This window comes from Rhinopithecus bieti, unplaced genomic scaffold (genome assembly GCF_001698545.2).
Source record: "Rhinopithecus bieti isolate Rb0 unplaced genomic scaffold, ASM169854v2 scaffold_5350, whole genome shotgun sequence".
Lineage (NCBI taxonomy): Eukaryota > Metazoa > Chordata > Mammalia > Primates > Cercopithecidae > Rhinopithecus > Rhinopithecus bieti.
In genome coordinates, this window is record NW_016804837.1 from 592843 (window position 1) to 617444 (window position 24602).

A 24602-nucleotide genomic window follows, 5' to 3' on the forward strand; every position below is an offset into this window, starting at 1 on the left:
ATTATTAAAATACCAAATATATTTGGGAGAAAATTTTCACAATTTTTATAATATGCCACAGTAGTGCTTAAAGAACACAAAATAAAAATTGGAAGAGATTTATATAAACTTTTAAATTCTATTATATAAATCCACCTGGAGATGGAATTAAGTAAAATAAAATAAATTTCAGTACCTCTATGTGATAAAAGGAGCCAAAATTACTTGATTCAAATTAGGTAGTATTTACAGTTAGCAGCTCCTTCCCTCACAGTTCTGCTTCTCTATTTGAATCCTAATATGTAACCTTACAATATTATTGGGAGCAAAATTTAGTCCCCACTTTTTAAAAATAAAAATGGTTTGTACTTATTTTAGTAAGCAACTGATGAAAATATATTGCATCTGCTCAGCTTAAGCTGGTTCCTTATAAACATTTTTCAAACAGACTGCTATCAAATTCTTTTTATACTATTGTATGAAGGAAGTCATTTGAAATGCTTACTAATAGAATACCTCTTCTGTGGACTCTACTCAGAAAAAGCCTCCTCCAGAATCCATTACTTTGAGAAAGACAATGTAGGACTATAAAAATGTCACAATTATTATAATAAGCTATGACTGCAGCTGAAATTGCTTCTTAATTAGGATTGGCTGAGCTCTGGCTCCACTGAAGGACACTGCAATGGAATGCGCTCATAAACAGCCCTCAAAACCTCTTATTTATTTGCTATAAAAGGGACTTTAAAAACCTGATTCCAAAAGGCATCTGTAGGAGTTCCGTAAAAGAATCTGGATCATGGCAACCATTCCTAATTTGGTTTTGTGTCACTATCTCCACAGCTGCTTCTAAAGGGTAGATCCCACAGAGAGCTGCTTTGAGAGGTCTTAATTAAGGCTCTTTATCCCCAAACTTGAATACTGTGATCATTCTTGCCATGCCTAAGGGCAGTAGTAGTATTTCTTCAGAGGTAACCCATTATAATACATGGGTGAGGGTATAAGTAGGGTGACTGTACAATTACGTGATTTATTGCCACTAATTCTTTAACTATCTAACTGGAGCACATGCAGATAAAGATGGCAGTACAGATGTGTTTTCACAGACTGGAGAATGAAAGAAAAGGCTCATGGTATTGGCTGAAGGCTTCACTGAAGGAGGCTGTCCAGAGGAGGATCCAAGGAAACCTACAGAGTAATGCCCAACAGAGACAGCAAAGAAAACAGAAAAGGGGGTGGAAAAGAGTCTTCTCATTTTCTCTTTTGCCCCAAATTAGCATTCACAGGCATTTAAAACAAAAACAAAGTCTTACAGAAAGGATAGGGGTCTTGGAAACCAGGAAAGAAAGGGAGAGATGTAAGAACCCTACTGCCAGGTCCTCATGCTTGCTTATTTATTTATTGCACACCCTTTTCATACCATCCCTTATTCTGGGGGAAAAAAAAAAGAATTATGTTTATTGATACGTTGTGCTGCATTAATCAGAGAGCCTTAACTAATTTTTGACGCATGTTTTAACTTCTGATGTATCAGAGAAGTAGTTTGGATTACCATACTTTTTGCTCTATATTTAGACTATACCACTAAAGAAGGTACACAGACATCACTTAAAATTTGTCTAGTGATTCAAGGAAATTAGACAATTTTCAAAATATGCATATACCACCTATTTACAACTAAGATAAAATTGCAGTTGCATGTTAATTTAATTTTCCTTCACTTTAATGGAACAACAAGCACAAAAATCAAAATTAGATTCGCCTAGAGTAGAAAGTGGGTTCAGTCTTAAGCCACCAATGAAATCAGAGAAGTTTCAGTACATTGATTCTTGATTCTTTCAGATGTACAGAGGAATATCAGGGTAATTCAAGTGGGGACAGTCTTCTGTAAGACTCTTTCCACAGCTTTCACTGTAGGAGGCTGTGAAGACTTAAATAACAGCAACAGAGCAATAGAAACAAGCAAGGTCTCTTGAGGTCCAAGCTTAGGACTCACACACCACTTCTACCACATTCTACTGGTCCAAGTAAGTCAGAAAGCAGTCCAGATTCAAAGGGAAGGAAAATAGACTCCACTTTTTAATGGGAGATGCTGCTAAGAATTGTAACCATTTCTGTAATTTACCTCAGAAACTCTGAGGAAGATTCCAATCAGGGAAACATACCAGTTTCCTATACTGGACCACAATACATTGCAGTGTTCAATCAAGCGCTTTCTCAGGGAACCTAATATACACAGCCTTGAATCCTTTGCATAGCGATTGGCACGTGGTAGGTACTCAAGTTCTGGAAATATTTATAAACTTTAATTTCATTGTAAAATAAAACTCAAAACAATTTTAAATTAGCAAAAGGATACATTAAATATATTACATTTTAAATTAGCAAAAGGATATATTAAATCCAGTAAGTTAATGTATCCCACAATTATCAAACTTTAAATGGATATTTCTTTGTGTCCAACAAAGCACCAAGTGGCAATAATTTACTGAGAGCATGCCATCATAAAATGCTTGATGATATATTCAGGGGTCTGTGAAATAGCATGAAGATCTATGCAGGATCTTCTTCCCTCTAGATTGGATTTCTTGAAGAGGATTATGACACATTTGTTTATTGTCTATGTTTTGGCACCATACTTTGTGCTTTAAGATATTCATCTTGATTATCCTTACAACCCTGTGAGGTAGATAGTTGAAACCCATTTCAGATGAGGATACTAAGGTTTACAGGGCTAGGTAGCTTTCCCAAATTCACACAGCTAATAAAGGCCAGGGCCTTTAAAACTGATCAGAGAACACTAATAATCAACACTGATCAGGTACTTGCTATATGTCAGGCACTGTTCTACACGTTTACAAGTACTACTTTATTTAATTTCACAATAATCCAATAAAGAAGTACTATCCATGTTTTGCAGATTAGATCTCTGAAACCAAGGAGCAACTGTTGCCAAACTACTGAGTAAATATCAAAGGTGAAATCCAAATCTATGTCTGGAAACGTCAAAGTCTGCGCTGCTCCCTTCAAATTCCCTGTTAGAGAAAAGTGGGCAACGGTGGTCCACAGGATGAGTCTATCCTCTGGCTTAATTTCATCTGGTCCATGAGAAAGTAACAATGAATAACATCACTACCGGTTTACCGGTGACATCTTAAAAGAGCTGTGGAGTTAGGCCACTGAAATCTGTCCTGCGTCTTTTTACCTTTAAATTCTGCCATTTCTCTTGGGATAACCTTCTATTCCGTTACCACAGATAGAGTCTAACCCATATTATCGGAATGTTCACAGAATATATTTTCCATTTGTTGCAGTATATAAAAGGTAATATTTTGTAATTCCCCTTCAAAACGTTAGGCAACTTGCCATTTCCCAAATAAATGAGTTTTACATTTCTTCATGTAACACGGAAGTCACAGGACCTGGATGGAATGAATTTGGAGAGGTCTATGTTTCAAAGCTAACAGAAGAGTGACTAGATGGAAAAATAGACACCCTAAAAATCAAGTAAGGGATATTGCAAAGTTAACTCTCCTCTACAGTTTTTCGGAATGACCAAAAACTACCCTGCTTTGAAACATGTGTAGTCTGCGATACTGTACAGAATATCATCTCAGAATACTCTTGATACATGAAAGATCTTCAGAAAAGTATCCTCAAGCCCCTACATTCAACTGTCCCTCTGTAGCACACGTGGTAGACTGAGGTAATGGTCCCAATCCTTCATTCCCACGTAATAGTATTCAACATCATATCCCTGCCGCAGCCTCATAGTTGGTAGACTAGACTTCTCCTCTCCTTGACTTCAGGACTGGACATACGACTGCTTTGGCATAAGAAGAGGCTTAAAAGGTGCTCCTTCAGTTGGGCATGACCTTTACTGTTTGCTTCACTGATCTAAGGAGGATGAAAACGTGGCACCAATGTGGTCCCCGTCCACAGCTCAGAGTCCAGATCAGCCTACATGCGCTAGACTCTACTGTGAAATTTCCTCCTCTCTCTCAACAGATGACACAATGTATTAAATAATCATCGAAGTCAAGAGAGATCAGAAACTCTTCAGCTGTGGCCTAGGGTCTTACACTAGCTCAGTGATACACTTCTTTAATTCAAACCTGTACTGTGGAAAAATTACAAATTACTGCCGCTCATCTACTTTAGCTTTATTTTAGGAGAGACAAAACTGAAAATGTTAATGGTGGTTTTACTGACTTTTCACAGCTAGGTACCTTTGGTTCATGCTATTTCCTCTTTATAGAATGCTTTCTTCGCCTAATGAAAGCTTCTTTATTCTACGGGAGGTGTTTCCTTGATAAAATAATCCCAACCCACACAATTTAAAGTTAGTTACTTCTGCTTCTGAGACTTCATAACCGTTGTTTGTATTTCTATTATTGCTGTGCTACTCAAAGTGGCAGTTCACAAACTGTAAGTCACTTGTCTGTGATGAGATAGGCAGAGAAACTGACAGTAGGCAATTAGGAACTACTATACATATAATTTTGTGTCTCCTGCATTTAATATTTTTTTAATTGGTCCTGTATTTGTCTTTTGTTTTAATAATTTTTACTATGTTTTAAAATATCAGCCCATGATAAATTTTGTTTATAAAAGGTTTCTCATCCCAGATAAGAAAACAGTGTATTACAGCACTTACGTCATTCTATCCAGCACTGTAGTTAACTTACACATCTGTCTTGCTCACTCTTCCTTCCTTCCTTTTTTTTTTTAAATCTATCAAACCTGACATCCATATTTTGCTCAAGAGGTGATACTGATAGATATGGAGTTTAGAGTCTGTAGTTTTAAATCTAAACTGCACTTTTAATATTCTCTATGAAAAACAAACGGTAACTTTTTTTAACCCCAAGTTATTTTTATTGTAGGCCAGGATCTCATAAAGGAAAATCAGATCCTTCATCCTTACTTTGTGACTCATTCTGTTAAGACTGTCACATCACGCTCATATAAAACAAAATCCACCTAACATCTACATGGTCATTTTTCAATGAAACATGATATCACTTTATCATCAAACAAGGCAAGGGAAAAGTTCACTGTGGCTAGAGATGCATTAACTGACTCCATATCAAGGCATTTCTGCTGGGCTGAAAGCCCATCTTTTCTGCTGGGCTCGCTGCTCAGATAAGCTATGCATTGAACACCCTGAAACTCCTGTTTACAGCTTTTCACAGTGGCCAGAATGTCACAATGATAAACACAAGTTGAATCACTCATAGTTTGAGGATAATTCAGCATTTCAGATTAAGTATATTTACACAGTAGTAACTTTGCAGATGAGATCTCAGCAATCCCCACTGGCTGGCTTCTAATAAAGCTCTCCCACTTTAAGCCATGCACAAATCTGAGCAGACTCCCCACCATTCTAACAGACTAAGGAACCGAGAAATTGGCAATTCTAAACTATGCTCTTTTACTTTTTTGAATTTGACCAAAATAAATGCAGTGATACTTAGAAAATTATAGTCATGCATACCCTTATTGCTCTAATACCCCATTATCTAACTAGAATGTTAGGGCACTTAGAACAGAAAATTGACAAAACCACGCTAAACTGCAGCTCTTTTGTAGGAGAGTCAAAGATTGTAGTTGGCTAGTTGAAAAGCATAACTTCTAAATTTAATCCTCTAATAGTGTTTGAGGCAATTTTTAAACATGGTTATTTACTCAAAGAATAGTGGTGAAGTTATCAATTACCAAATTATTTTCTTTAAAATCCTGAAAATCTGTGGTTTTGAAATGTTTTGATTAGTCTTTTGTTTCCTTATCTTCCTCTCCTAGAAAAGTTGATTTCATAATTAATAATATAATTTCCCTGGATACCACCACCTTGTAAAAAGTAAAATAATTTCCTGTATATTAATGATTTAATAAACAATTCTTTTAAAATCATAATTTTGGTTACCATGGCAGTAGTTACCAAACAAAAATTAGCTATGACTGCAAACAGGAAATCCAAGAATGACTCTTTTGTAATGCATTTGTAATCAGGCAGAAGACTTACAGTTTGTGTATATTATAGGTGTAAGTCTATTTGTATAGCTTTATGCATTCATAATCTTTTTCACATTCTAATACATAAAGGCTACTTTCCCATTTCTTTTACATTCGCCATTAATTAAAACAATGAAATAAGAACCCCTAATTACAAAGTCTGCAAAACCAAGAATCAAGCCCAGGGATCACCACCAAAATTGCTGGCTGACTGTGTTAGAAATGTAGTGCACTGCTAACCTATAAAGAGTTCACTGATGGGTATAATCCCAGTTGTGCTTACTTTCAACATTTACATTGCTCTATCATCACTTGCAATAGCATAATTCTATGACATAACCTTAAGTTCAGTGTCATTCTTGTTCACTACTATAATCCCAGAGTCTAGAACAGTGCATGTATGTAAAAAAGCACTCACATAGTTTTTTTTTCTTTTTTTAAATTTTAAAAAATTTTAACAGCCTTATTTTGAGAGAGATAACTTTTAAAGAAAATAAATGCTCCATTATTTTTCATTTTCCCATAATTAAATACCAAGGTAAGTAATATATCACTCCTAGACTTATGGGACCCACACTATTACAGGCTTTAGAGCCTTATACTACAGATTTAAATTAATTAAACTTAACCTAATATCTTCAAATACCTCCACAAGTATTATGAAAATTAAGTACAAACAAGTTGAAACGAGCTAAGATTTGTGGGAAAAAATTATTTGGTTCAATCTATAGGTTCTTCATGGAATTCACTAACATTTAAACTATGCCATCTCCTTTATGTATTTACACATATATTTATATGTTCTTCATTTGTGTGATTTTAAAGTGCTGTGGATCATTACATGTGGTAGACTACTGATATTATTTCCTATGATCAAAGGGTCACAGGACTTACAGAAGTCTCAGAAATCATCTGGTTCCCCTACTGATTTTTATATAAATAGAAATTGATAGCCAAAGTGGTCAGTATCACAAAAAAGTGGACTTGGATCTACCAACTCTCAGCTTAGGGCAATTTTAAATATATTATACTGATAAATGGAAGTGAGAAAACTGATATATTATGGAAGACCTTTCCATACACTATAGATGTTTATATATACTAGAGACTTACTGACCTTTCCTAATTTCTAAACACACTTTGGTGACTGGTATGTAAAAAAGGTATATACACATTAGCATGGGGCCAACTTGTATTCCTTCTTCTAGTTCTCAGAAAAAGAACACAGGAAGTAGCTTCCATGTTACCAATTTATCACTCTCTTTCCACTAAGAAGGCCCCTCTTGGTAACTTGTGTTGCACACTGATGAGCTATGATGTTGATCCCATGCTCCTAATGCTGGATGTCATGCTGGAGCTCCATGAGAGCCTCATGAAATATCTGATCATTGTGGTGTTCCGCACAGCTTCTCAGCTTCACAAGAAATGTTTCTGCATGAAGAATGGGAAATTAAAACAAAAAAATAGTTCTCCCAATATTATGAGGTTTTGTTTGTTTGTTTATTTGTTGTTTCTTTTTAGCTGCTCTATTCTTAGCTGTCTGGACTGTCACTCCAGAGGTACTCTGAACACTTTCCTACTAGGGAAAAGAGGTGTAGCCTACTCATGCTATGTGTAAGGCTTTCTATCAACTGCAGAGCTCAACAGGGAGAAAAGACCATGAGTATCCCTTTATAGTTCCAGATGCCATTGGTTAAACTTAACAAAACAGAGAGCCAAATACAGCGTCACTGTTACCCCGGGCCATTTTACATAGTAAGGAGACAGCATTATCATTGGCTCACACCAAAAGTCAGGAAGTTGGAAGAAATTTAGAAGATAAAGTAGAGAATATTATTGAAGTTTATGCTGTTTCTTTGACTGTAGAAGTTTCCCAGAAATTCCTTTTCACAAACTTTTACTTTTGTATACTTTGCCTGTGCCCAAAGAATGTCAATGGCAACTTACACTAAAGGGAATACATACAACATGGATAAAGTAGAAACAAAATACAGAAACTAGTAGGATAGTGATTTTACTGGAATATAAACCACTTCCTCAAATATAATTCCTTTAAAACATGAGTGAAAGTGCTGAAATGTATCTTATTTTATTTCTCTTTTTATAACAGTTACCATTCCATATATATTTAGTGAGCAAGATGAAGAACATAAGACTCGGGCTAGTTGACATGATGAAAGGAGTATGGCTTCTTCAGATTATGGTTGAAGTTCATAGTAAAGTTCTCTATAGAAAGGTTTCAGGTTACACTATGTAAACTTTAGTTTCTTCATCCTGAAAGTGGGGCGAAGGCCTACTTCCTAAGGTTGCTTTGAACAGCAAACAAAATAACCATGCAACTATAACAGGATATGGATTCATCTCTCAAGAAGTTTGTAAGCAAGGTAAGAAGGTGAAACATACAACAGGTAAGTATAATCCAGAGGTGGAGAGTGATTAGTGTCCTAAGTGTTACCAATACATGTTTTGGGAATTCAGGAGAAAAGAAGAAAATATGTTTCATCTAGGTGGCAGCATGGAGAAAGATTTCCTGGAGGAGTGTGCGGCATGAGGGGTTGGTCCTTGAAGGATGGAAAAAAATTTAGAACTGTAGATGGAGTATGGGCACGCACAAGCAAAGTCATGGCGTGAGTTGATAGAACACAGGTAATAGCCAGTAGACATATAAATTCCTATTTCTACTTCATAGGGCAGCATAAAGGAACAGAATCAATGGAAAACCTACTATAGTTTTTTCTCCAACCAATATTCAGGACAATTAAGAGAAAGGGACTTTTCATACGCTACCAATGTAATGAACCACACCATGGGTGAGAATAGTTTTATAAAAGCCCAGCCAAGGACCATTCATTTTCTTCTGCACTTGTTCTGAGAGGCAGAACACCTCTAAAGCAAAGCCCTGGATGTGTCCTGCCCTACCTTTACCCTTAGCCTTGCCAATGATTCTTGCAGCAAGAGTGGCTTTCAAGCCTTGAATCCAATTGTAGATTTGAGCATCCAGGTCACCATATATTGCCTTTTCCACTTCAACCAGGGGCCACTTCAGGCAAATAACTCATTCTAATTTCCAATTTCCAGTGGAAACAATCTCTGTAATTCAGTCCTTTTCCCAATAGTATTCACTTGGTTTCACTATGCTTTTTTGGCTAATGACAAAGGTTTTGAAAACAAGTTTGGATACAGAGAAAGGAGATTTTTGGTAACATGTAATCTTTAAAATGCACCACATTTTTAAAAAGTAAAATTAAAGAAATAAGAGTCTTAAGAAAAGTATGCAAAATATTAGGATTAATCAAAATAAAGGGGTTAGAGAGGAGACAAAAAATGAACACGGTAAAATTAAAGCCCTGCAGCAATTCCAAGCAGTAAAAGGGAAATTAGTGAAGTTCTCTTTCTCTGTTGGTATGTTCTTAATTGAAAAAAGTAATTCTCATGGGAGAGTAACACAGAAAGGAAAGAGGAAAACAGCTGGCTGTTGGCCATGATTTACCATTTACCGCAAAATCAGACTGTTTCTCCTTCTTTTCAAAGTCCACTGTTTTTCCCAAGCAGACATGGACCATACTGACACAAAGCTAATTTAAAAAAGACTTAAAAAATAAGAAAGAGGTCTAGATGTGTAACTCAGAAGACAAGGCAAGGACACAGAATCAAATTCTGTTCTAAAGTATTATTAAAACAAAAACTTTGTATAACCAAACCAGCTCTCACATCCTAGCAACAGCTCGCTTACTTCAAACAAAACAAAATATAGCAAAATCTAATTATAAAAACCCTTTGTCTTTGTGATGGTGGGTTTTAACTGGTAATTAATCCCAATCTGTACAACTGATGTGGATGAGCTTTCCTTTTACAAACCAAGAATTTTATAACAGTATCATCTATCTCAATCACTGCTTAATAAAGACAATCCTCTTGAGTTCTTTTTATATGAAATGTTAATGTGGAAAAAAAAATGCTTTTCATCTGTCTGGAAGAAATTCTTCATGAAATCAACAATGTAAAAGTTTTAGAAGGAAAAAAATGACACACATCTTAAAACAGAAGTCATATTAGTTGTATTTAAATGGTTGTGTCTTTGTTCCAACTTTTAATCTGCCTTTTCTCAAGGTACATTCAAACTATTAATTTTCTTGTATAACTGAGTCAGAAAGAAAGGAGACTTGAAAACTAGGTACCAAAATAGGGTGAGAAGACTCTGCTGGTAAATCAGACAGTCTTGTAGTATTTCCTTCTTTGGATGTGTTAGAAAACAACTGCTGAAAGGAACGTAAATTTCTTTTTGAGAGTATGGCTAAGATGGTGAAATACATTCCTGAGACTGCCAAACTTTTGTACTGGGAAACTTTTTGTTAAAAGATCAAATCTATTAAGGGACCCACCCAAACTGGAGTCCAATAGGACATCTTTGCAGTTTTTTAATAGCTTCCAATTTACCAGGTGAGGATTCTGTTCTAAGAATCATCAGTGAAGACAACGTAGTGAAACAGGGATTTGTTGTATCATGGGATTCTCTCTAAAACCTTTCATTTACGGAATTCTTTTTGGGGTGGTAGAGGCAGAGAGGAGGAGAATTAGAGGAAGTTAAGATTCTTGGTTGAAAACATAACTTGTAAAAGTAAAGTGGGGGATAAAGGAGGAAAACTACACCAATGTCAAGGGCATTATTTATCATCATCCACATTTTCAAACTCTAAGGAAATTGTTTATAAACAACGTCTGGATTTTCCTTTGCAAGCACATACAATTTTAACTTTGAACTTTTCCCTCAGAATTACTCCTTGTCTCAAAAGCTTCAAAATATCTTTGATTTTTCTTCCCCTATTAAACGGACTTTGTTTTTTAAAGCATTTTTTAGCTTCACAGCAAAATTGAGCAGAAAATTCCAAGTTCCTATGTACCTCCCCCATGCCTCCCTGTCTCCAGCAGCCTCCCGGACTACCAACATCCCGTTATCAGTGCTGCACATTTGTCACAAGTGATGAAACACATTGACACATCATTATCCCCAACATACATAGTTTACATTAGTGTTTACTCTCGGTGTTCTACATTCTACGGATTTTAATGTATAATTACATGTATCCGCCATTTTATAATATCATACAGAATAGGGTCATTACCCTAAAAATCCTGTGCTTCACCTGTTCTTCCTGGCCAGCCCAAAATATGTTTACTTTGACAAAGTTGTCTTCAAATAAATACTTAAAAACAAGGACAAGACCCCTCAAGTTTTAGACAAGTACTAAATTAAGTAGCTCTTACCCACTTGAAAACTAAATGAATGCAGTATTCATCAACAGAAAGCTAAGCTAGAAAATACTTTCCCCGCGTTTCCCCATGACAAGCAAGATTAACCAAAAATATCAGTTACTTAAAAGAAAAAAAGAAAGAAACCAAATGGAAAGAGAATAGAATGCAATCACGCTACTCTCAACCATTTATGTTTTTCTGTTCCTGGATACCTTTTTGAGTGCTTGCGAATTTTAGTCCTAAGGAATGAAAAAAACTGTTTTCTCATTTCAAGTTTTTATTGGTCAATAGCTTCCTAACCGAAAACTCTGCAGTCCTAACACAATACTTGCTATCCATTTTCAAAAATCCAATTCTGGGCATAAAATAGAATTAATGCTCAAGTCAGAACATTTGTGTTTAGAAGATAAAATAAGAATATTAGGAACCATGAGTAAGAGAAAAAACAAACTTTTATTTTTCCCTTCCTCCCTCTGCAAAACTTCCCTATCTGATAAGGGACAGCTAGCTTAAATTTACCACAAAGTAAAATATGAGCAAATCCCCTGGAACGAGGAGAACTTTCGCACAGGGCAATTCACTCGAATGTGACATCAGCATTCCGAGTCACAGTCTGGTCCCCACCCTTTTCTCCCAGGCGACACCAGGCTCCGCATAACCCGGGAGTGGCTCAGGTAAGGCCATCGGTTCCAATGCCTGCGAGGCAGCAGCCAGGCTGGAAACGTCTCCCTGCGCTGAGACGCTGGTGACAACCGCCCTTTGGGACTCCCTGCCAAACAGGGAGAATGCGCTCTTTGACAGATAATTCCCTAAGAGGGAGGCAGTACTTCGGTAGACAAGTAATGAATGACCAAAAAAAAAAAAAAAAAAAAAAAAAAAAAATCACATTAGAAGTTATCACCAGCACGGGTGCGAAGGCAGTGCATTAAATCAACACTCATTTTAGAGCGCCCCAGGCAGCCCAGCTGGAAGGGAGGAGGTCAGAGCTGTCAAAGCACAGCAGAGCCCCAAACCACAAAGGCTTAATGAAGTTGAACTTCCTGAGCCAGGAAGTGTCACGGTCTCGCCCGCACTCGCCCTAAGCTCGTCCTTTCGAGGAGGCACAGGCAGAGCTGAAACAAGTAAAGTTTCCAACACCTCCAACCGCTGGGACTCCGTGAGACGGGAGAGAAGAGCCCCGCGCCCGCCCTCGCTCGCGCTTCCAATTCTGTCGCTCTCGAGTTTGGGGAGCTGGCGGGGCCAGCGGGCACCTACTCTACCCAGGGGGCCGGGTCTCTGGGCCCGGGACAGCGCAGACCCAGAGCCGGGCGGCCCGCAAGCTCCACCCGCCTCGGCACCTCCGGCCGCAGCGCACCGCTCGACCCGCGCAGGTGAAGCAGCCGCCGCCCGCCACGAGCGCCCCCCTGAGCACCCCCCTACCTTCTTCACTTTGTTTTCCAGGTCCATGTTTATGCGTCCTATGGGTCCCCTCCTCCTCCAGTCCGGAATCCCACGGCCGGGCTCAGCTGGCCTCCGGCTCCGCTGCGGACACGGGGAACCTGCGGAACTCCTACGCCGCCGCCCAGCAGCCACTCGACCGGCGCCGTCGAACTTCCGCCTCCCAGTCCTCCGCAGCCGGCCTGCGGCAGGGACCCGGGAACAAAGAGGGCCGGGCAGCCAATGGCAGCCGGGCAGTCCCGGGCCGCCGCCAATCACCGAGCGCCGCACGCACCTTCGCTGCCCGAGCGCGGCGCCGGCAAGGTGAAGGGCGGGGCCGCGTCCGGGGCGGCGCCCTGCGGGGCAAGCTCGGGGACCCTGACTTGGTCCCCGGAGGGTGTTCTGGGCGTCCACGGGCTGCTTCTAAAGAGCTGGGATCCAGCCTCCCTCTAGCTGAAGATAGAGCAGAACTTTTTCCATTTTGGCAATTTGTACCTGTGTTTGCCCAGGACTTTTTATCTGGATCAAGGGGAATAGGTATTCCAACTTCTCAGTTTATTTTCAAACTAACTTCTCAGTTTATTTTCAGAGCAAAGAGAGGAAAAAAAAAAAAAAGAGAGAGAGAGAGAGAGATTGTAGGGATCGTTAGGGATTCCTGTGATGGACCTTGGGCACTAAATTCACTATTGCGTTGTGGAGATGCCCTTTCCTCGATTGCTTTTCTCCAGAATCCCAAATACTGTCAAGAAACCGTATCTTACATCCCTAACGTCAGTGAAGATTCTTAGATTGTTTCCTCAGCATTGGGTTGTTCAAAAGTAAAGATGATGTGAATCACTTCAGAAACAGGTTGTGCCATTCCTTTGGAAGTAGAGGGTTGCCCTTTGGGTTGTGTGAAATGGTGCTAGGCCTATCGCGTGCTCAGGCTTTGATGACGCAGAATCATCACATTGGTGCACCAGAGCTGAACTCATTTCATGCCCTAATTCAGGAGCAATTGCATCTAATACCATCAGATTGGTGGGTCCGGAAGGGAGCCTAAGATTACTTAGTCTAGCTTCCTCATTTTGCGGGGAACTGAGGACTCCAGAGGTGCAGGGACCTGCCTAATGTCTTAGCCTGTTGGGGACAGAGGCATTGCTCATGAATCTAAACAACTTCTCAAAGATGTTTGGGGCTGGAAGCAGAGCATGTTGACTAAGGAAAAAGAGCAGTCAATTTTCTTCAATTTGTGGTTATGGCCAAAAATAACATTGCCCAGACAGGTGACATAATTTGACACCTACTTTTAAAAATAACAAAACAATATAAAACAAACAGATATTCCCCAATAATGCAGATATTCAGGTCCAGATGTATGTCTACCTTGCCTCTAGAAATTTGGTAGCTAAAAATATCCAAAATTCATTTTAGCCAATACTTGCAACTCTGCTTACTTGATTATTTGTTAACACAGAGCATTGATTTATAATGTGTATGTTTCGTTTATCCTATTAAGAATTAAAACTGAAATTACCAAAATGAGTTATACATTTTTCTTTTCAGTTGATGTAAAACTTTTCTGTATCATTTTCCCAAATCACCTTGAAAGTTGTGGGCCCCTGCAAAGTTTGCCCTCTGTAAGTGTACAGGAACATGAGGTCTAGCTATGACAAGGCAATTTTGTTTCTTTCAGAGAGCTTAACAGATGGAAAATGTCCAGTAAAGCAATTTAAATAAGGCATCAAACAAATGTTGTAACATGAATTTTGGACCCTTATTTGCTGAGGTTGCAGAGATGACACTAAGAAAACCATCTGGAAACATTTTTTTTTAACTGCCAACTTCTGCCTTTCTCCCATTCTTCCCTCCCAACCCTCTCACCATTACATTGTGTGTGTATCATTGACAAGGATGGAAATAGAAATTCAGTGAGTTTTATCTGGAATTATCACTGTGCCAATTATAGAAAAGTAATTATAGATTATGTATAAATTATAAAAATAAAATTGAGGTAGATAAGTGTTAAAAGAATTAAATTGCAAGTTTTTGTTCAGTTTTTCAGGTTTTAAGCTACAGTTATTAAGGAGGTAGAACTGGCATGGTTTGATGACTACATGTAGTTGATGACAGTGGAATGAATAGAAGATGGCACACATTTCTATCTTGATCACCTCTATGGATGGCTCAGAAAGAGAGAAAATATAGGATGACAGTCAGGGTTTTGTTCAGTTGTGCTTTCTTTGGCGCTGGTGGTAGACATAAAGGATACAATTTTTAATATATTGAGTTTAAGACTGAGACATTGAAATGAAGTATACAAATATGCAAAACCTGGACTAGAGTGCTGATTTAGGGGTTCACATCCTACATAAATAAATAATTAAAGGCCGAGAAGTAAGATGAGCCTGGGAGATAGTAAAATAAAAGAGAAGAATATCAAAGACACCAGTGAGCAAGGATGAGCAAGAGAAACACATGAAGAGATAAGGGCTAGATTAAGGGTAAGAAAAAAATTAGGAGTCAAATCCCTGAAATCAAGGAAGGAAATTGAAGAAGAAATTAGTTAACAAATGTCAAATTGTAGAAAAGGGTCAAATGCCCTTTGGATTTAACAAAAAGGAGATCATTGGTGACTTTGGAAAGTGCATTTTTGGTACAGTTGTGGGGAAAGATATTACTTTATAATTTTATCTCACTTTGTTTCCACCAGAGTGCTTTAGTCAATGTTGGACTTGACTTTTCCACAAAACTTATAGAAACATCAGCCAAATAAATGCCCAACTCTGCTGTTTGAATCAAGTAGAGAGGAAATCAATATACTATACTGAATAATACTAAGGAATGTTCTTAAGATCTTTATCCTTAGAAAAGTAAATAAAAATATTAGATTTTACACACATGTGCAGGGGCGCACACACACACACACACACACAGAGAGAGAGAGAGAGGAGAGAGAGAGAGAGAGAGAGAGAGAGAGAGAGAGAGAGAACAAAATATTTATTCAGGTTAAATTCAGTTTCTATGCTGTCAAATTATAACATCCGATGAGGGAAATGTGTTAAACATTTATGTACCCTTCATCGTAACGATCACTGAAGAGATGTAAAAATACATAAGACATTCCCTTTGTTCTTTAGCAGTTTATAGATTAGTATGGGAGTAGCAGGCATGTAAGAGTAATGAAGTGTTACGGGTAGAGGGAAGCACCCCTGAGAGTCAGGGAGAAGGTGGTATTGGGATTTGTAAAATCTTTAGAAAAGAGTAACCTTGGCTTAGTCTTGGAAGATGAGTAAGTGTCTTAGTTAAAACCCTTGATTACAAGTTATATTAGGCTGTTCTTGCACTGCTCTACAGAAATACCTGAGACTGGGTAATGTATAAAGAAAAGAGGTTTAATTAGCTCACAGTTCTACAGGCTGTACAGGAAGCATACTTTCTGCATCAGCTTCTGGGGAGGCCTCAGGAAGCTTTCAATCATGGCAGAAGGCAAAGTGGGAGCAAGCACTTCACATGGTAAAAGCAGGAGCAAGAGAGAGAGAATGTGTGTGGAGGGGAGGATGAGGTGTGCCACACAATTTTAAATTACCAGCTCCCCTGTAAACTCAGAGAGAATGCTCATTTATCGCCAAAGGGATGGCCCAAGCCACTCATGATCCAAACACCTCCCAGTGGGCCCCACCTCCAGCATTAGGGATTACAATTCAACATGAGATTTGGGTGGGGACAAATATACAAACTATATCACAAGTAATAGTAACCCTCGAGCTAGTTTACTTTTAAAAAGGTGGCATTTTATTTTAAGGATACAGAGCTATGTTGCAAAACTCAAGGGCCAGATGCATTTGCAACTAGACCAAGCATTTACCAACATCTGGAACAAGGAATCTACTCCTTCACTGGAGTCATGTGGTCTCTCATCTTGCTGCTTGACCTCCATCAGCTTTAGCTCTTTCTCTTTGAAGACTCTGCTTTCCTGCACACAGGGGCAACCAATAAAGGCAGTCTCAGCTCATTACTTGACATCACCTTAGTTCAAGCAAAATACCCAGTTTGGGATTTCAATCCCTCTAACAGAAAGACTTTAAATAGCCCAGCTTGGATAAGCTTAGACTTCTGATTCAATTAGCTGAAGCTGGCGCCAGTTGAGAGACACAAAGGATAACACATAGACTAAAGCCCAAACTTACAGGGAGTAATAAGAGTTTTCCAAATGCCTCCAAGGATATCTATCTCTGTTGCAGATGTTATAAGGAAATTAGCAAAGGAAGAGGCTTAGGAAGTACAAGCAGAAGATTTTTCTTTCTGTCGATACTGGAGAACATTTTTCCCTTGACTTTTATTATAGGTTTGGGAGTACATGTGCAGGTTTGTTACATGATTAAATTGCATGTTGCTGGGGTTTGGTTTACAAATGATTTCATCAGCCAGGTAGTGAGCATAGTACTCAATTGGTACCTTTCTGACCCTCACCCTCCTCCCACCCTCTAACCTCAAGTAGGCACCATTGTCTATTGCTCCACTCTATGTGTTCTGGTGTACTCAATGTTTCTGAACATTTCAAAAACTAAATTACAGAAACCCCACTTGGGCAAAAAGTTGTAGATGTTTATTTTATTGCTAGGAATGGTGGTGGATAATGAATGGGACAAGTCTAAAGAATGGAAAATTAATCAGGAGATTCTAGCTATAGCCCACAAGAAATATGATGAGGGCCTAAGTAAAGCAGTAGGAATGAGTGTGGAGAGTTAGAAGGATTTATCAATGATATTAAAGAGGTAGAAAATATTGGACTTGACTGATTCTTGAAAAGGGAGAGGATAAGGAATCCATTAGGATTCTATTTTCCTATCTTTTAGAAATCTATTTTGGGTCACCAACTTGGTGGATATAACACACACCTTAAAGTAAAAAACAAAAGAGGAGAAGAAAATTTGACTGAGAAAGATAATGGGTTTTGTTTCGTATGTATTGATTTGGCAAAGCCAATAGGATCTGAGTCTGGTGGACAAAAGAAACATCCGGACTGAAGATACAGACACAAGTACACATACATAAACATATATATATATGCACACGTAAATACACACACAGAGTAAACACTACATATGCCAGAGAAAATAATTATTGAAAACTTTTCTATACTAGATGAGGTAAAAATTTCAAGAGGAAAATGATACACCTGTCTCGTCAATTATTAATGTGATCCCAAGAGGCCTCTTTAGATACGTTAATCAGTTATTAACACCTGTCATAGGAACGCCTTTGTGAGTCTGACACAGCTATTATTCCTCATTAGCAGCTTGTATAAGATTACAGGTTGTTCTCTAGGGGCATTTTTTTTTTTTTTAAAGAAAATAGGTGTCAATGTAGCTTAGAGCAAATTAATATCCCATGACGTTTTTAATTGACCAAAAATTGGGGATTGGCTAAGTAAATAATGGATGAGCCACGTGATAGATTTAGCAAAGTTACTGATCAATGATACTTAGGAACGTTTGTAATGGAAAACAATTATAATGTTAGAGGAACAGAATATAATATGGAATTGTATATACAGTATGCTCACAGCTATACAAAAATATACCATGCATAGAAAAAGAACATGAGGCAAATACACTAAAATGTCACCAGCAGTTTGCCTTTGATTGGTGGGTCCATGGGGATTTCTTTCCTCCTTTTAAAAATATTCCATGATTAGTATGACTATTTTAAATGAAAAAACCTTATTTAAAATATATTATTTCAAGTATTTTAGGGGACAGAGCAGTGGCAGTGTAATTTTCAATCTCTATAAAAGCCTACATTAAGAAACAAACAAACAAAAACCAGATCCACTAATTAGCAAAACCGAATAAACCGAATGCCCAGGGACAAACTTTACAAAAACTAGGTAATAAGGTATCTTCATAAACCCCAAAACACAAGAGATGAGGGCAAACCACCGAAAGTCACAAGACATACATGCATAAACGATTATGTTTTAAGGAGGGAAGAAAACAGTGGGGTGGTGTCTGATGGATGGAAGAACTAGAATGCTCTCCTCCAGTTATTTATTGTAAAGCATTTCAGGGCAATTTTATAATTGCAGCTGGAAAAGTAAAAAGGATTGAAGGGAGGGAATGAAGCCATCTAGCCCTTGTGCTATGTCAAAGCTGACCCTCCAGGACTCTCTTCTAGGACGAGTTTCCACAATCAGAAATTGCTTAGAGAGAAATCAAAATTGAGCAGGATGGGGCAGTAGAGGCAATGGAAAGAAGCCTAGAGGGGCGCCATCCAATTTGGTAGCCACTAACTGCATGTGGTTATTTCAATTTTAATTAATTTTATTTGTTTTAATTAGCTAAAATTCATTAAAATTTAAAATTTGGCTTCTCAGTCACACTGACCATGTTTCAAATGTTCAACAGCCGGAGACGGGAGCAGTATCAGGAAATCTCAAAAGTACTGCTGTATTTTTTATTTATTTTTATTTGTAGCACTTCATAAAAACAAGGAGGCCAGGCGCGGTGGCTCACGCCTGTAATCCCAACACTTTGGGAGGCCGAGGCAGGCAGGTAACCTGAGGTCAGGAGCTCAAGACCAGTCTGACCAACGTGGTGAAACCCTGTCTCTACTCAAAATACAAAATTAGCGGGCATGGTGGTACATGCCTGCTATCTCAGCTACTCAAAAGTCTGAGACAGGCGAATCGTTTGAACCCAGGAGGCAGACTGCAGTGAGCCAAAATCGCGCCATTGTACTCCAGCCTGGGCAACAAGAGCAAAACTCCTTCTCAAATAAATAAATACATACATAAATAAAATAAAATAAAATAAAATAAAAATAAAATAAAATAAAAACAAAGAAAGATGGAGCTCTCTAGAGTTGGGCAAGATTTCCTGAACTTTGCCTTATTATAAAAGTTCAGGAGCCAGACGCGGTGGCTCAAGCCTGTAATCCCAGCACTTTGGGAGGCCGAGACGGGCGGATCACGAGGTCAGGCGATTGAGACCATCCTGGCTAACACGGTGAAACCCCGTCTCTACTGAAAAATACAAAAAACTAGCCGGGCGAGGTGGCGGGCACCTGTAGTCCCAGCTACTCGGGAGGCTGAGGCAGGAGAATGGCGTAAACTCGGGAGGCGGAGCTTGCAGTGAGCTGAGATCTGGCCACTGCACTCCAGCCTGGGCGACAGAGCGAAACTCTGTCTCAAAATAAAATAAAATAAAATAAAAAAAATAAAAGTTCACCAAAGCTAATACCACATGAAAATGAGCAATAGTAAATTATCAAGATAAAATTCCATACAAAGTTGTCATAACAAAAAATAGAGAATAAAGGAGCAGCATAACATCATTACAGATAGTGAAAGAGCATCAGAAAAATGTGTCCACAAAACAAAACTATAGGCTATTATTTTAAAACAAGCTAAAAGGCATTAACAAGATAATATATGTAAAGGATCACACAAATGGGAATTTAAAAAACTCAGAAGTGAGGTAAGAGAACTTAGGAAAAAATTAGAAATGAAGAAAACAATATTAACAAAATGAAGACTAAAGTAAAAGAATAAAAGAGCAAAAAACTAATAATGGCTAAGACCAATAGAAGGTAAAACAGAAGAATATTTGGAAAAGAAATAGTCTAGAGAAAGTAACAAGTATTGAAAACAGACTAAAAATGTGAAACACAAGCATAATAGGAATCCCTGAAGAAGAAAATCAAACCAAAGGAACAAAACAAAAACTAAATACTATAATTAAAGAAGTCTTTCTTGAATTAAAAAAAAAATTAAAACTAGATATTGAACGATTGCTGTACATGCCTGAGACTATCAACTCAGAAAAATCAATACCAAAGCATAATCTAGTAAAATTACTGGACTTTCAAGAATGGGGGAAAAATCCTTTGGGTTTTAGATTTTTTAAAATGTATGTAACTTAGGAAGAAAATTATATTATCATCTGACATAGTAATCCTTTAGCTCAGAAAAAATGGAGAAACAAGATATTTAGGAAAGATGCTGTGAGCCAAAGATTTTATATGAAGTGACTTCAAGTGTAAAGGACACAGACAAACTTTTATCAACATGCGAGAACTCAAGAAATATTGATCCCATCAGCCCTTTGTGAGGAATCTATAGAGAATGGGCTTCAGACAACCAGTTACTGGAGAGATATTGAAATAAGGAGGTGAGTGTTAACTATATAGATGACTTCTATAGAACAAAAACTAAATGAGGAACAAAAAGGAGAGAGTGTAATGTATATTAACCATATGATCTGACAATGTGGATATAATAAAAATAAAATGGGAGGAAAGCATATAAAAGTTTTAACAGACTTTCAATATTCATATTGGTGGTAATATTAGCATAATCTGCTGCTATGCATGTAACAGGAAGTAAGGCAAATGAGTAATCAGGGGATAGTCTAATTTTATCACCCCCTGTAATCTTGACAACCAGGATTCGAGGTGTATAAGAAAGAAGTTAATCTAAACTTCTAAAACTATAATAGTTTTGAATTTGACTTTCTATTTACTAGCTTTTTCCACAGAGAAGGACTACAATGACTAACTTAGTAGCAAAGAATATCTCTAGAACCCAGATTGTGATCTTGAAATAAAATTTTCACTGAAAGGAACCTAGAACTTCATGGAAAATGACTGATTCCAGGTCTAAAGCAGAAAATGTGTAAGTTAAGCATAAAACATGTTGCCATAGAAGAGAGCAAGGAGGGTATGAAAAACTACTGGGATCCTGTCAAAAGAAGTTAAGCCAGCTCGAAGAGTCTCTTGCTAGCCGAAAATGGGTCAACTTGAGCTTCCATAATGATAACAATTACAGTAAATTAAAACCCATCAAATATCTATAAATTCATAATAATATTTTAAAAACCAGCCATCTTTGAAGAATAATAGGGAAGCATTCAATGATATAAAGAATTAGTAAGTAAAGATAAAGAATCAAGGCTTTATTGTGTCTTTTCAATATGAACTGTACCACTAGATAACCAAATATTAGAATGTACCTCGTTATAGAAAGTACTCCAATTAATGCATTAAAAGATGATAGAATTAGAATATCACCATTTCAAAACAATGAGTAAAATCAGTATGGCTGACTGCTGCCATCATAAAAAGAGACACAATCTGACATTATGTATCAAACACCTCCCATAGGTCTACCAAAGGGATAACACCTGAACTTGGTCCAGTCTTTGTATCCAGCTGCCAATTGGCAGGAAATGCCATAGACAGAAGAACATATTGAACTACTCCAAGAACACCAAATCAGCAAAATCCAGACTGCAGGAAACTCTACAGATCAAATGATCTTTGTTCTTCAATAGAAAATTGTAAGGAAAAGAAGGGGATGAAAGGAGTACCTATAGATTAGGAGACTTAAAAGACATATCAATTATTTAAAATAGGCAAGGATAAAATTAAACCATAGTGTCTAGGGATACATGATTCAATAATGAAATTCTTTAAAAATGCAGGAAGTAATTGGCTAAAATATAAGGAAAATGGTTACTAATGGGGACAGGAGGGGCTTATGATTGAGATGGAGCAAATAGACAAGGTTTCTTGCGTACTCACCAAACTTCACAGAATAAGGAATCTCAGAGAGCTAATGCGGGGTCTCTGCTCTAAACAGAAAAGAATAATAATTCCCAGTTACATCTATTCCTTGTGTTCTTGATACAGCAACATGCCTTTTCTTCATTCATATGCACCCCCAGCTTTGCCAAAATACATCTGTTTCATATATAAACAAAAATTTAACTCTTCCCATCTCAAAGATAACAATTGCATCTAACTCTAAATCCAGGATATCTGGATGATACAAATTAGTCTCAATCAGGTCTATATGTGGTTTATCATGATTCTGTTCGAATGAGCTAAATGATAAACATAACCAACAGCCAACTTAAACAATGTAAAGTGGGTGTATCAGTTTACAAGGGCTGCCATAACAAATTACTACAAACTAGACAGCTTAAAATAACAGAAATTTATTATCTCATGACTCAGGAAGCTAGAAGTCTGAAATCAAGGTATCAGAAGGGCCATGCTCCCTCTGAGGGTTCTAGGAAAGAATTCTCTTGGCCTCTTCCTAGCTTCTAGTGTTTGCTGGAAATCCTTGGCATTCCTTGGCTTGCCTTTCCTGCTTGGACATCTTCTTTGGAAACCCAGTCACCCACTTTCCTGCTTGGATATTTTCTTTTGAAACCCAGTCTAGAAGCCTAGCTAGAGAGGAACTGATGCCCCAGCTGACAGCCCGCACCACCTTGCCAAGGAAGTGTCCCAGCTGGGCCATTTCAACTGATGCTGTATGCAGCAGAGACAAAGTATCCTTGCCGCCTTTCCTGCCTAACCTGCAGATTTATGAGCAAAATTAATAGTTTTGGTTGTTTAAATCTACTAAGTTTTGAGGTATTTTGTTATACAACAACAGACAATCCATTTCTGGCATCATGCAAAGCAGTGGTTTTCAACTGGGGTAGCTGCAATACTCCAATTTTGCCTTGTTCTTCACATGACTATCTTCTCTGTATGTTTGTCTGTGTCTGTCTGACTCTCCCTCTCCTTTGTCTTATAAAAACACTAGTCATTGGATTTAGGGCCCACCCTAGTTCAATATGACCTCTTAACTAATTATATCTGCAAAGACCCTATTTGCAAATAAAGTCGCATTCTGAAGTTCTGGGCATATATGAATTTTGAGGGGGACATTATTTAACCCACTACAAATAAACTTCCTTCTGTTTGGGGAAACAAAAGCAAGGTAGCAACGGTAAAACTTCTTGGGAAAAAACAACAGCAATCTGTTCTGTTCCACACTGTTTCACAGCAAATATTATATCAGGCAGAACTGAGAACATAAGAGCTAACTTTCCTAGGGGTGGAGTTAGGTTCTTGGTCTTCCATTTTGGATGCACTGAATTCTTACTACTGAGATGCCCTTCCTTATCCATTGTCTCCTGTGATGACCTTCCAGAGGGGCATTGTTTGAAATTTTGCTTCTGGATAGTAGTCCTATCCTAACAACTGTCCTATCCTGTCCTGTCATTTGGGTATTTGGGATTTGGGGGATGCCATAATACAATGAGATACAGGCTACTTTTGCCAGGCTTGAGATTTACTTAACATTTGCCTGCCATTTTTATTTCAAGGGAACCTTTAAATAAGTATTCCTCAACCATGATGCTAATGATATTTTGGACCAGATAATCTTTGTTGTGGGGAGCTGTCCTGTGTATTGTAGAATGTATAATAGCATTCTGGGCCTCAACTCACCAAAGGCCACTGGCATCCCACTCCAGTTATGACAACCAAAAATACCTCCAGACATTGCCAAATGTCTTCTGGAGAGCAAACTCATCCTCAGTTGAGAACCACTGCTATACACGAGGCCAGAAATGTATCATCTGTTGTTGTGTTAAAGAAATACCTCAAAACTCAGTTGATTTAAAAAAAAAAAAAAAAACCCTAATCATTAATTTTGCTCAAAAATCTGCAGTTTGGGCAGGAAAGGTAAGGATATCTTTTCTCTGCTGAATACAACATCAGCTGAGATGGCCCAAATGGGGCAATTCATTGGCAAGTTAGTGCTGGCTGGCTGTCAGCTGGGGCATCATTTCCTCTCCAGCTAGGCTTCTGTGAGTTGCTTTGGTGTCTTTGTGAATGGTGACTGGGTTTCAAAGGAAAATGTTCCAAAAGAGTAAAGTGGAGTTCATGACATTTTTATGAACTGGCTTTCAAAGTCATGTAGTATTCGTTATTTAAGAAGAGTATGTGGAGGCTGGGCGCAGTGGCTCACGCCTGTAATCCTAGCACTTTGGGAGGCCGAGACGGGCAGATCATGAGGTCAGGCGATCGAAACCATCCTGGCTAACATGGTGAAACCCCATCTCTACTAAAAAATACAAAAAAAATTAGCCGGGCATGGTGGCGGGTGCCTGTAGTCCCAA

The 24602-nt window shown here is 38.1% G+C and overlaps 2 protein-coding genes across 4 annotated transcripts in view; one reads left to right on the forward strand and one right to left on the reverse strand.

Annotated features, from left to right (window-relative positions):
- The window catches only part of TES (testin LIM domain protein), a 49917-nt gene extending 37015 nt beyond the window's left edge, over positions 1–12902 (reverse strand). The window contains exon 1 of one of the 2 annotated variants that reach the window (XM_017870657.1): positions 12667–12902. In XM_017870657.1, the coding sequence (XP_017726146.1) occupies positions 12667–12693 (27 nt within the window). In that variant the 5' untranslated portion in view covers positions 12694–12902. The remainder of the gene's footprint in view (positions 1–12666) is intronic. The other variant, XM_017870659.1, reaches the window with a different exon arrangement.
- The window catches only part of LOC108528699 (neural Wiskott-Aldrich syndrome protein-like), a 31572-nt gene extending 17388 nt beyond the window's left edge, over positions 1–14184 (forward strand). The window contains exons 1-2 of one of the 2 annotated variants that reach the window (XR_001885257.1): positions 11861–11921; positions 12688–12778. Coding sequence is in view for 1 of the 2 variants with exons in the window: in XM_017870660.1 (XP_017726149.1) it covers positions 12688–13116 (429 nt within the window). In the remaining variant the exon portion in view is untranslated. Of the gene's footprint in view, positions 1–11860; positions 11922–12687 lie in introns of those variants that run through there. The other variant, XM_017870660.1, reaches the window with a different exon arrangement.
- The last annotated feature ends 10418 nt before the right edge of the window (positions 14185–24602 follow it).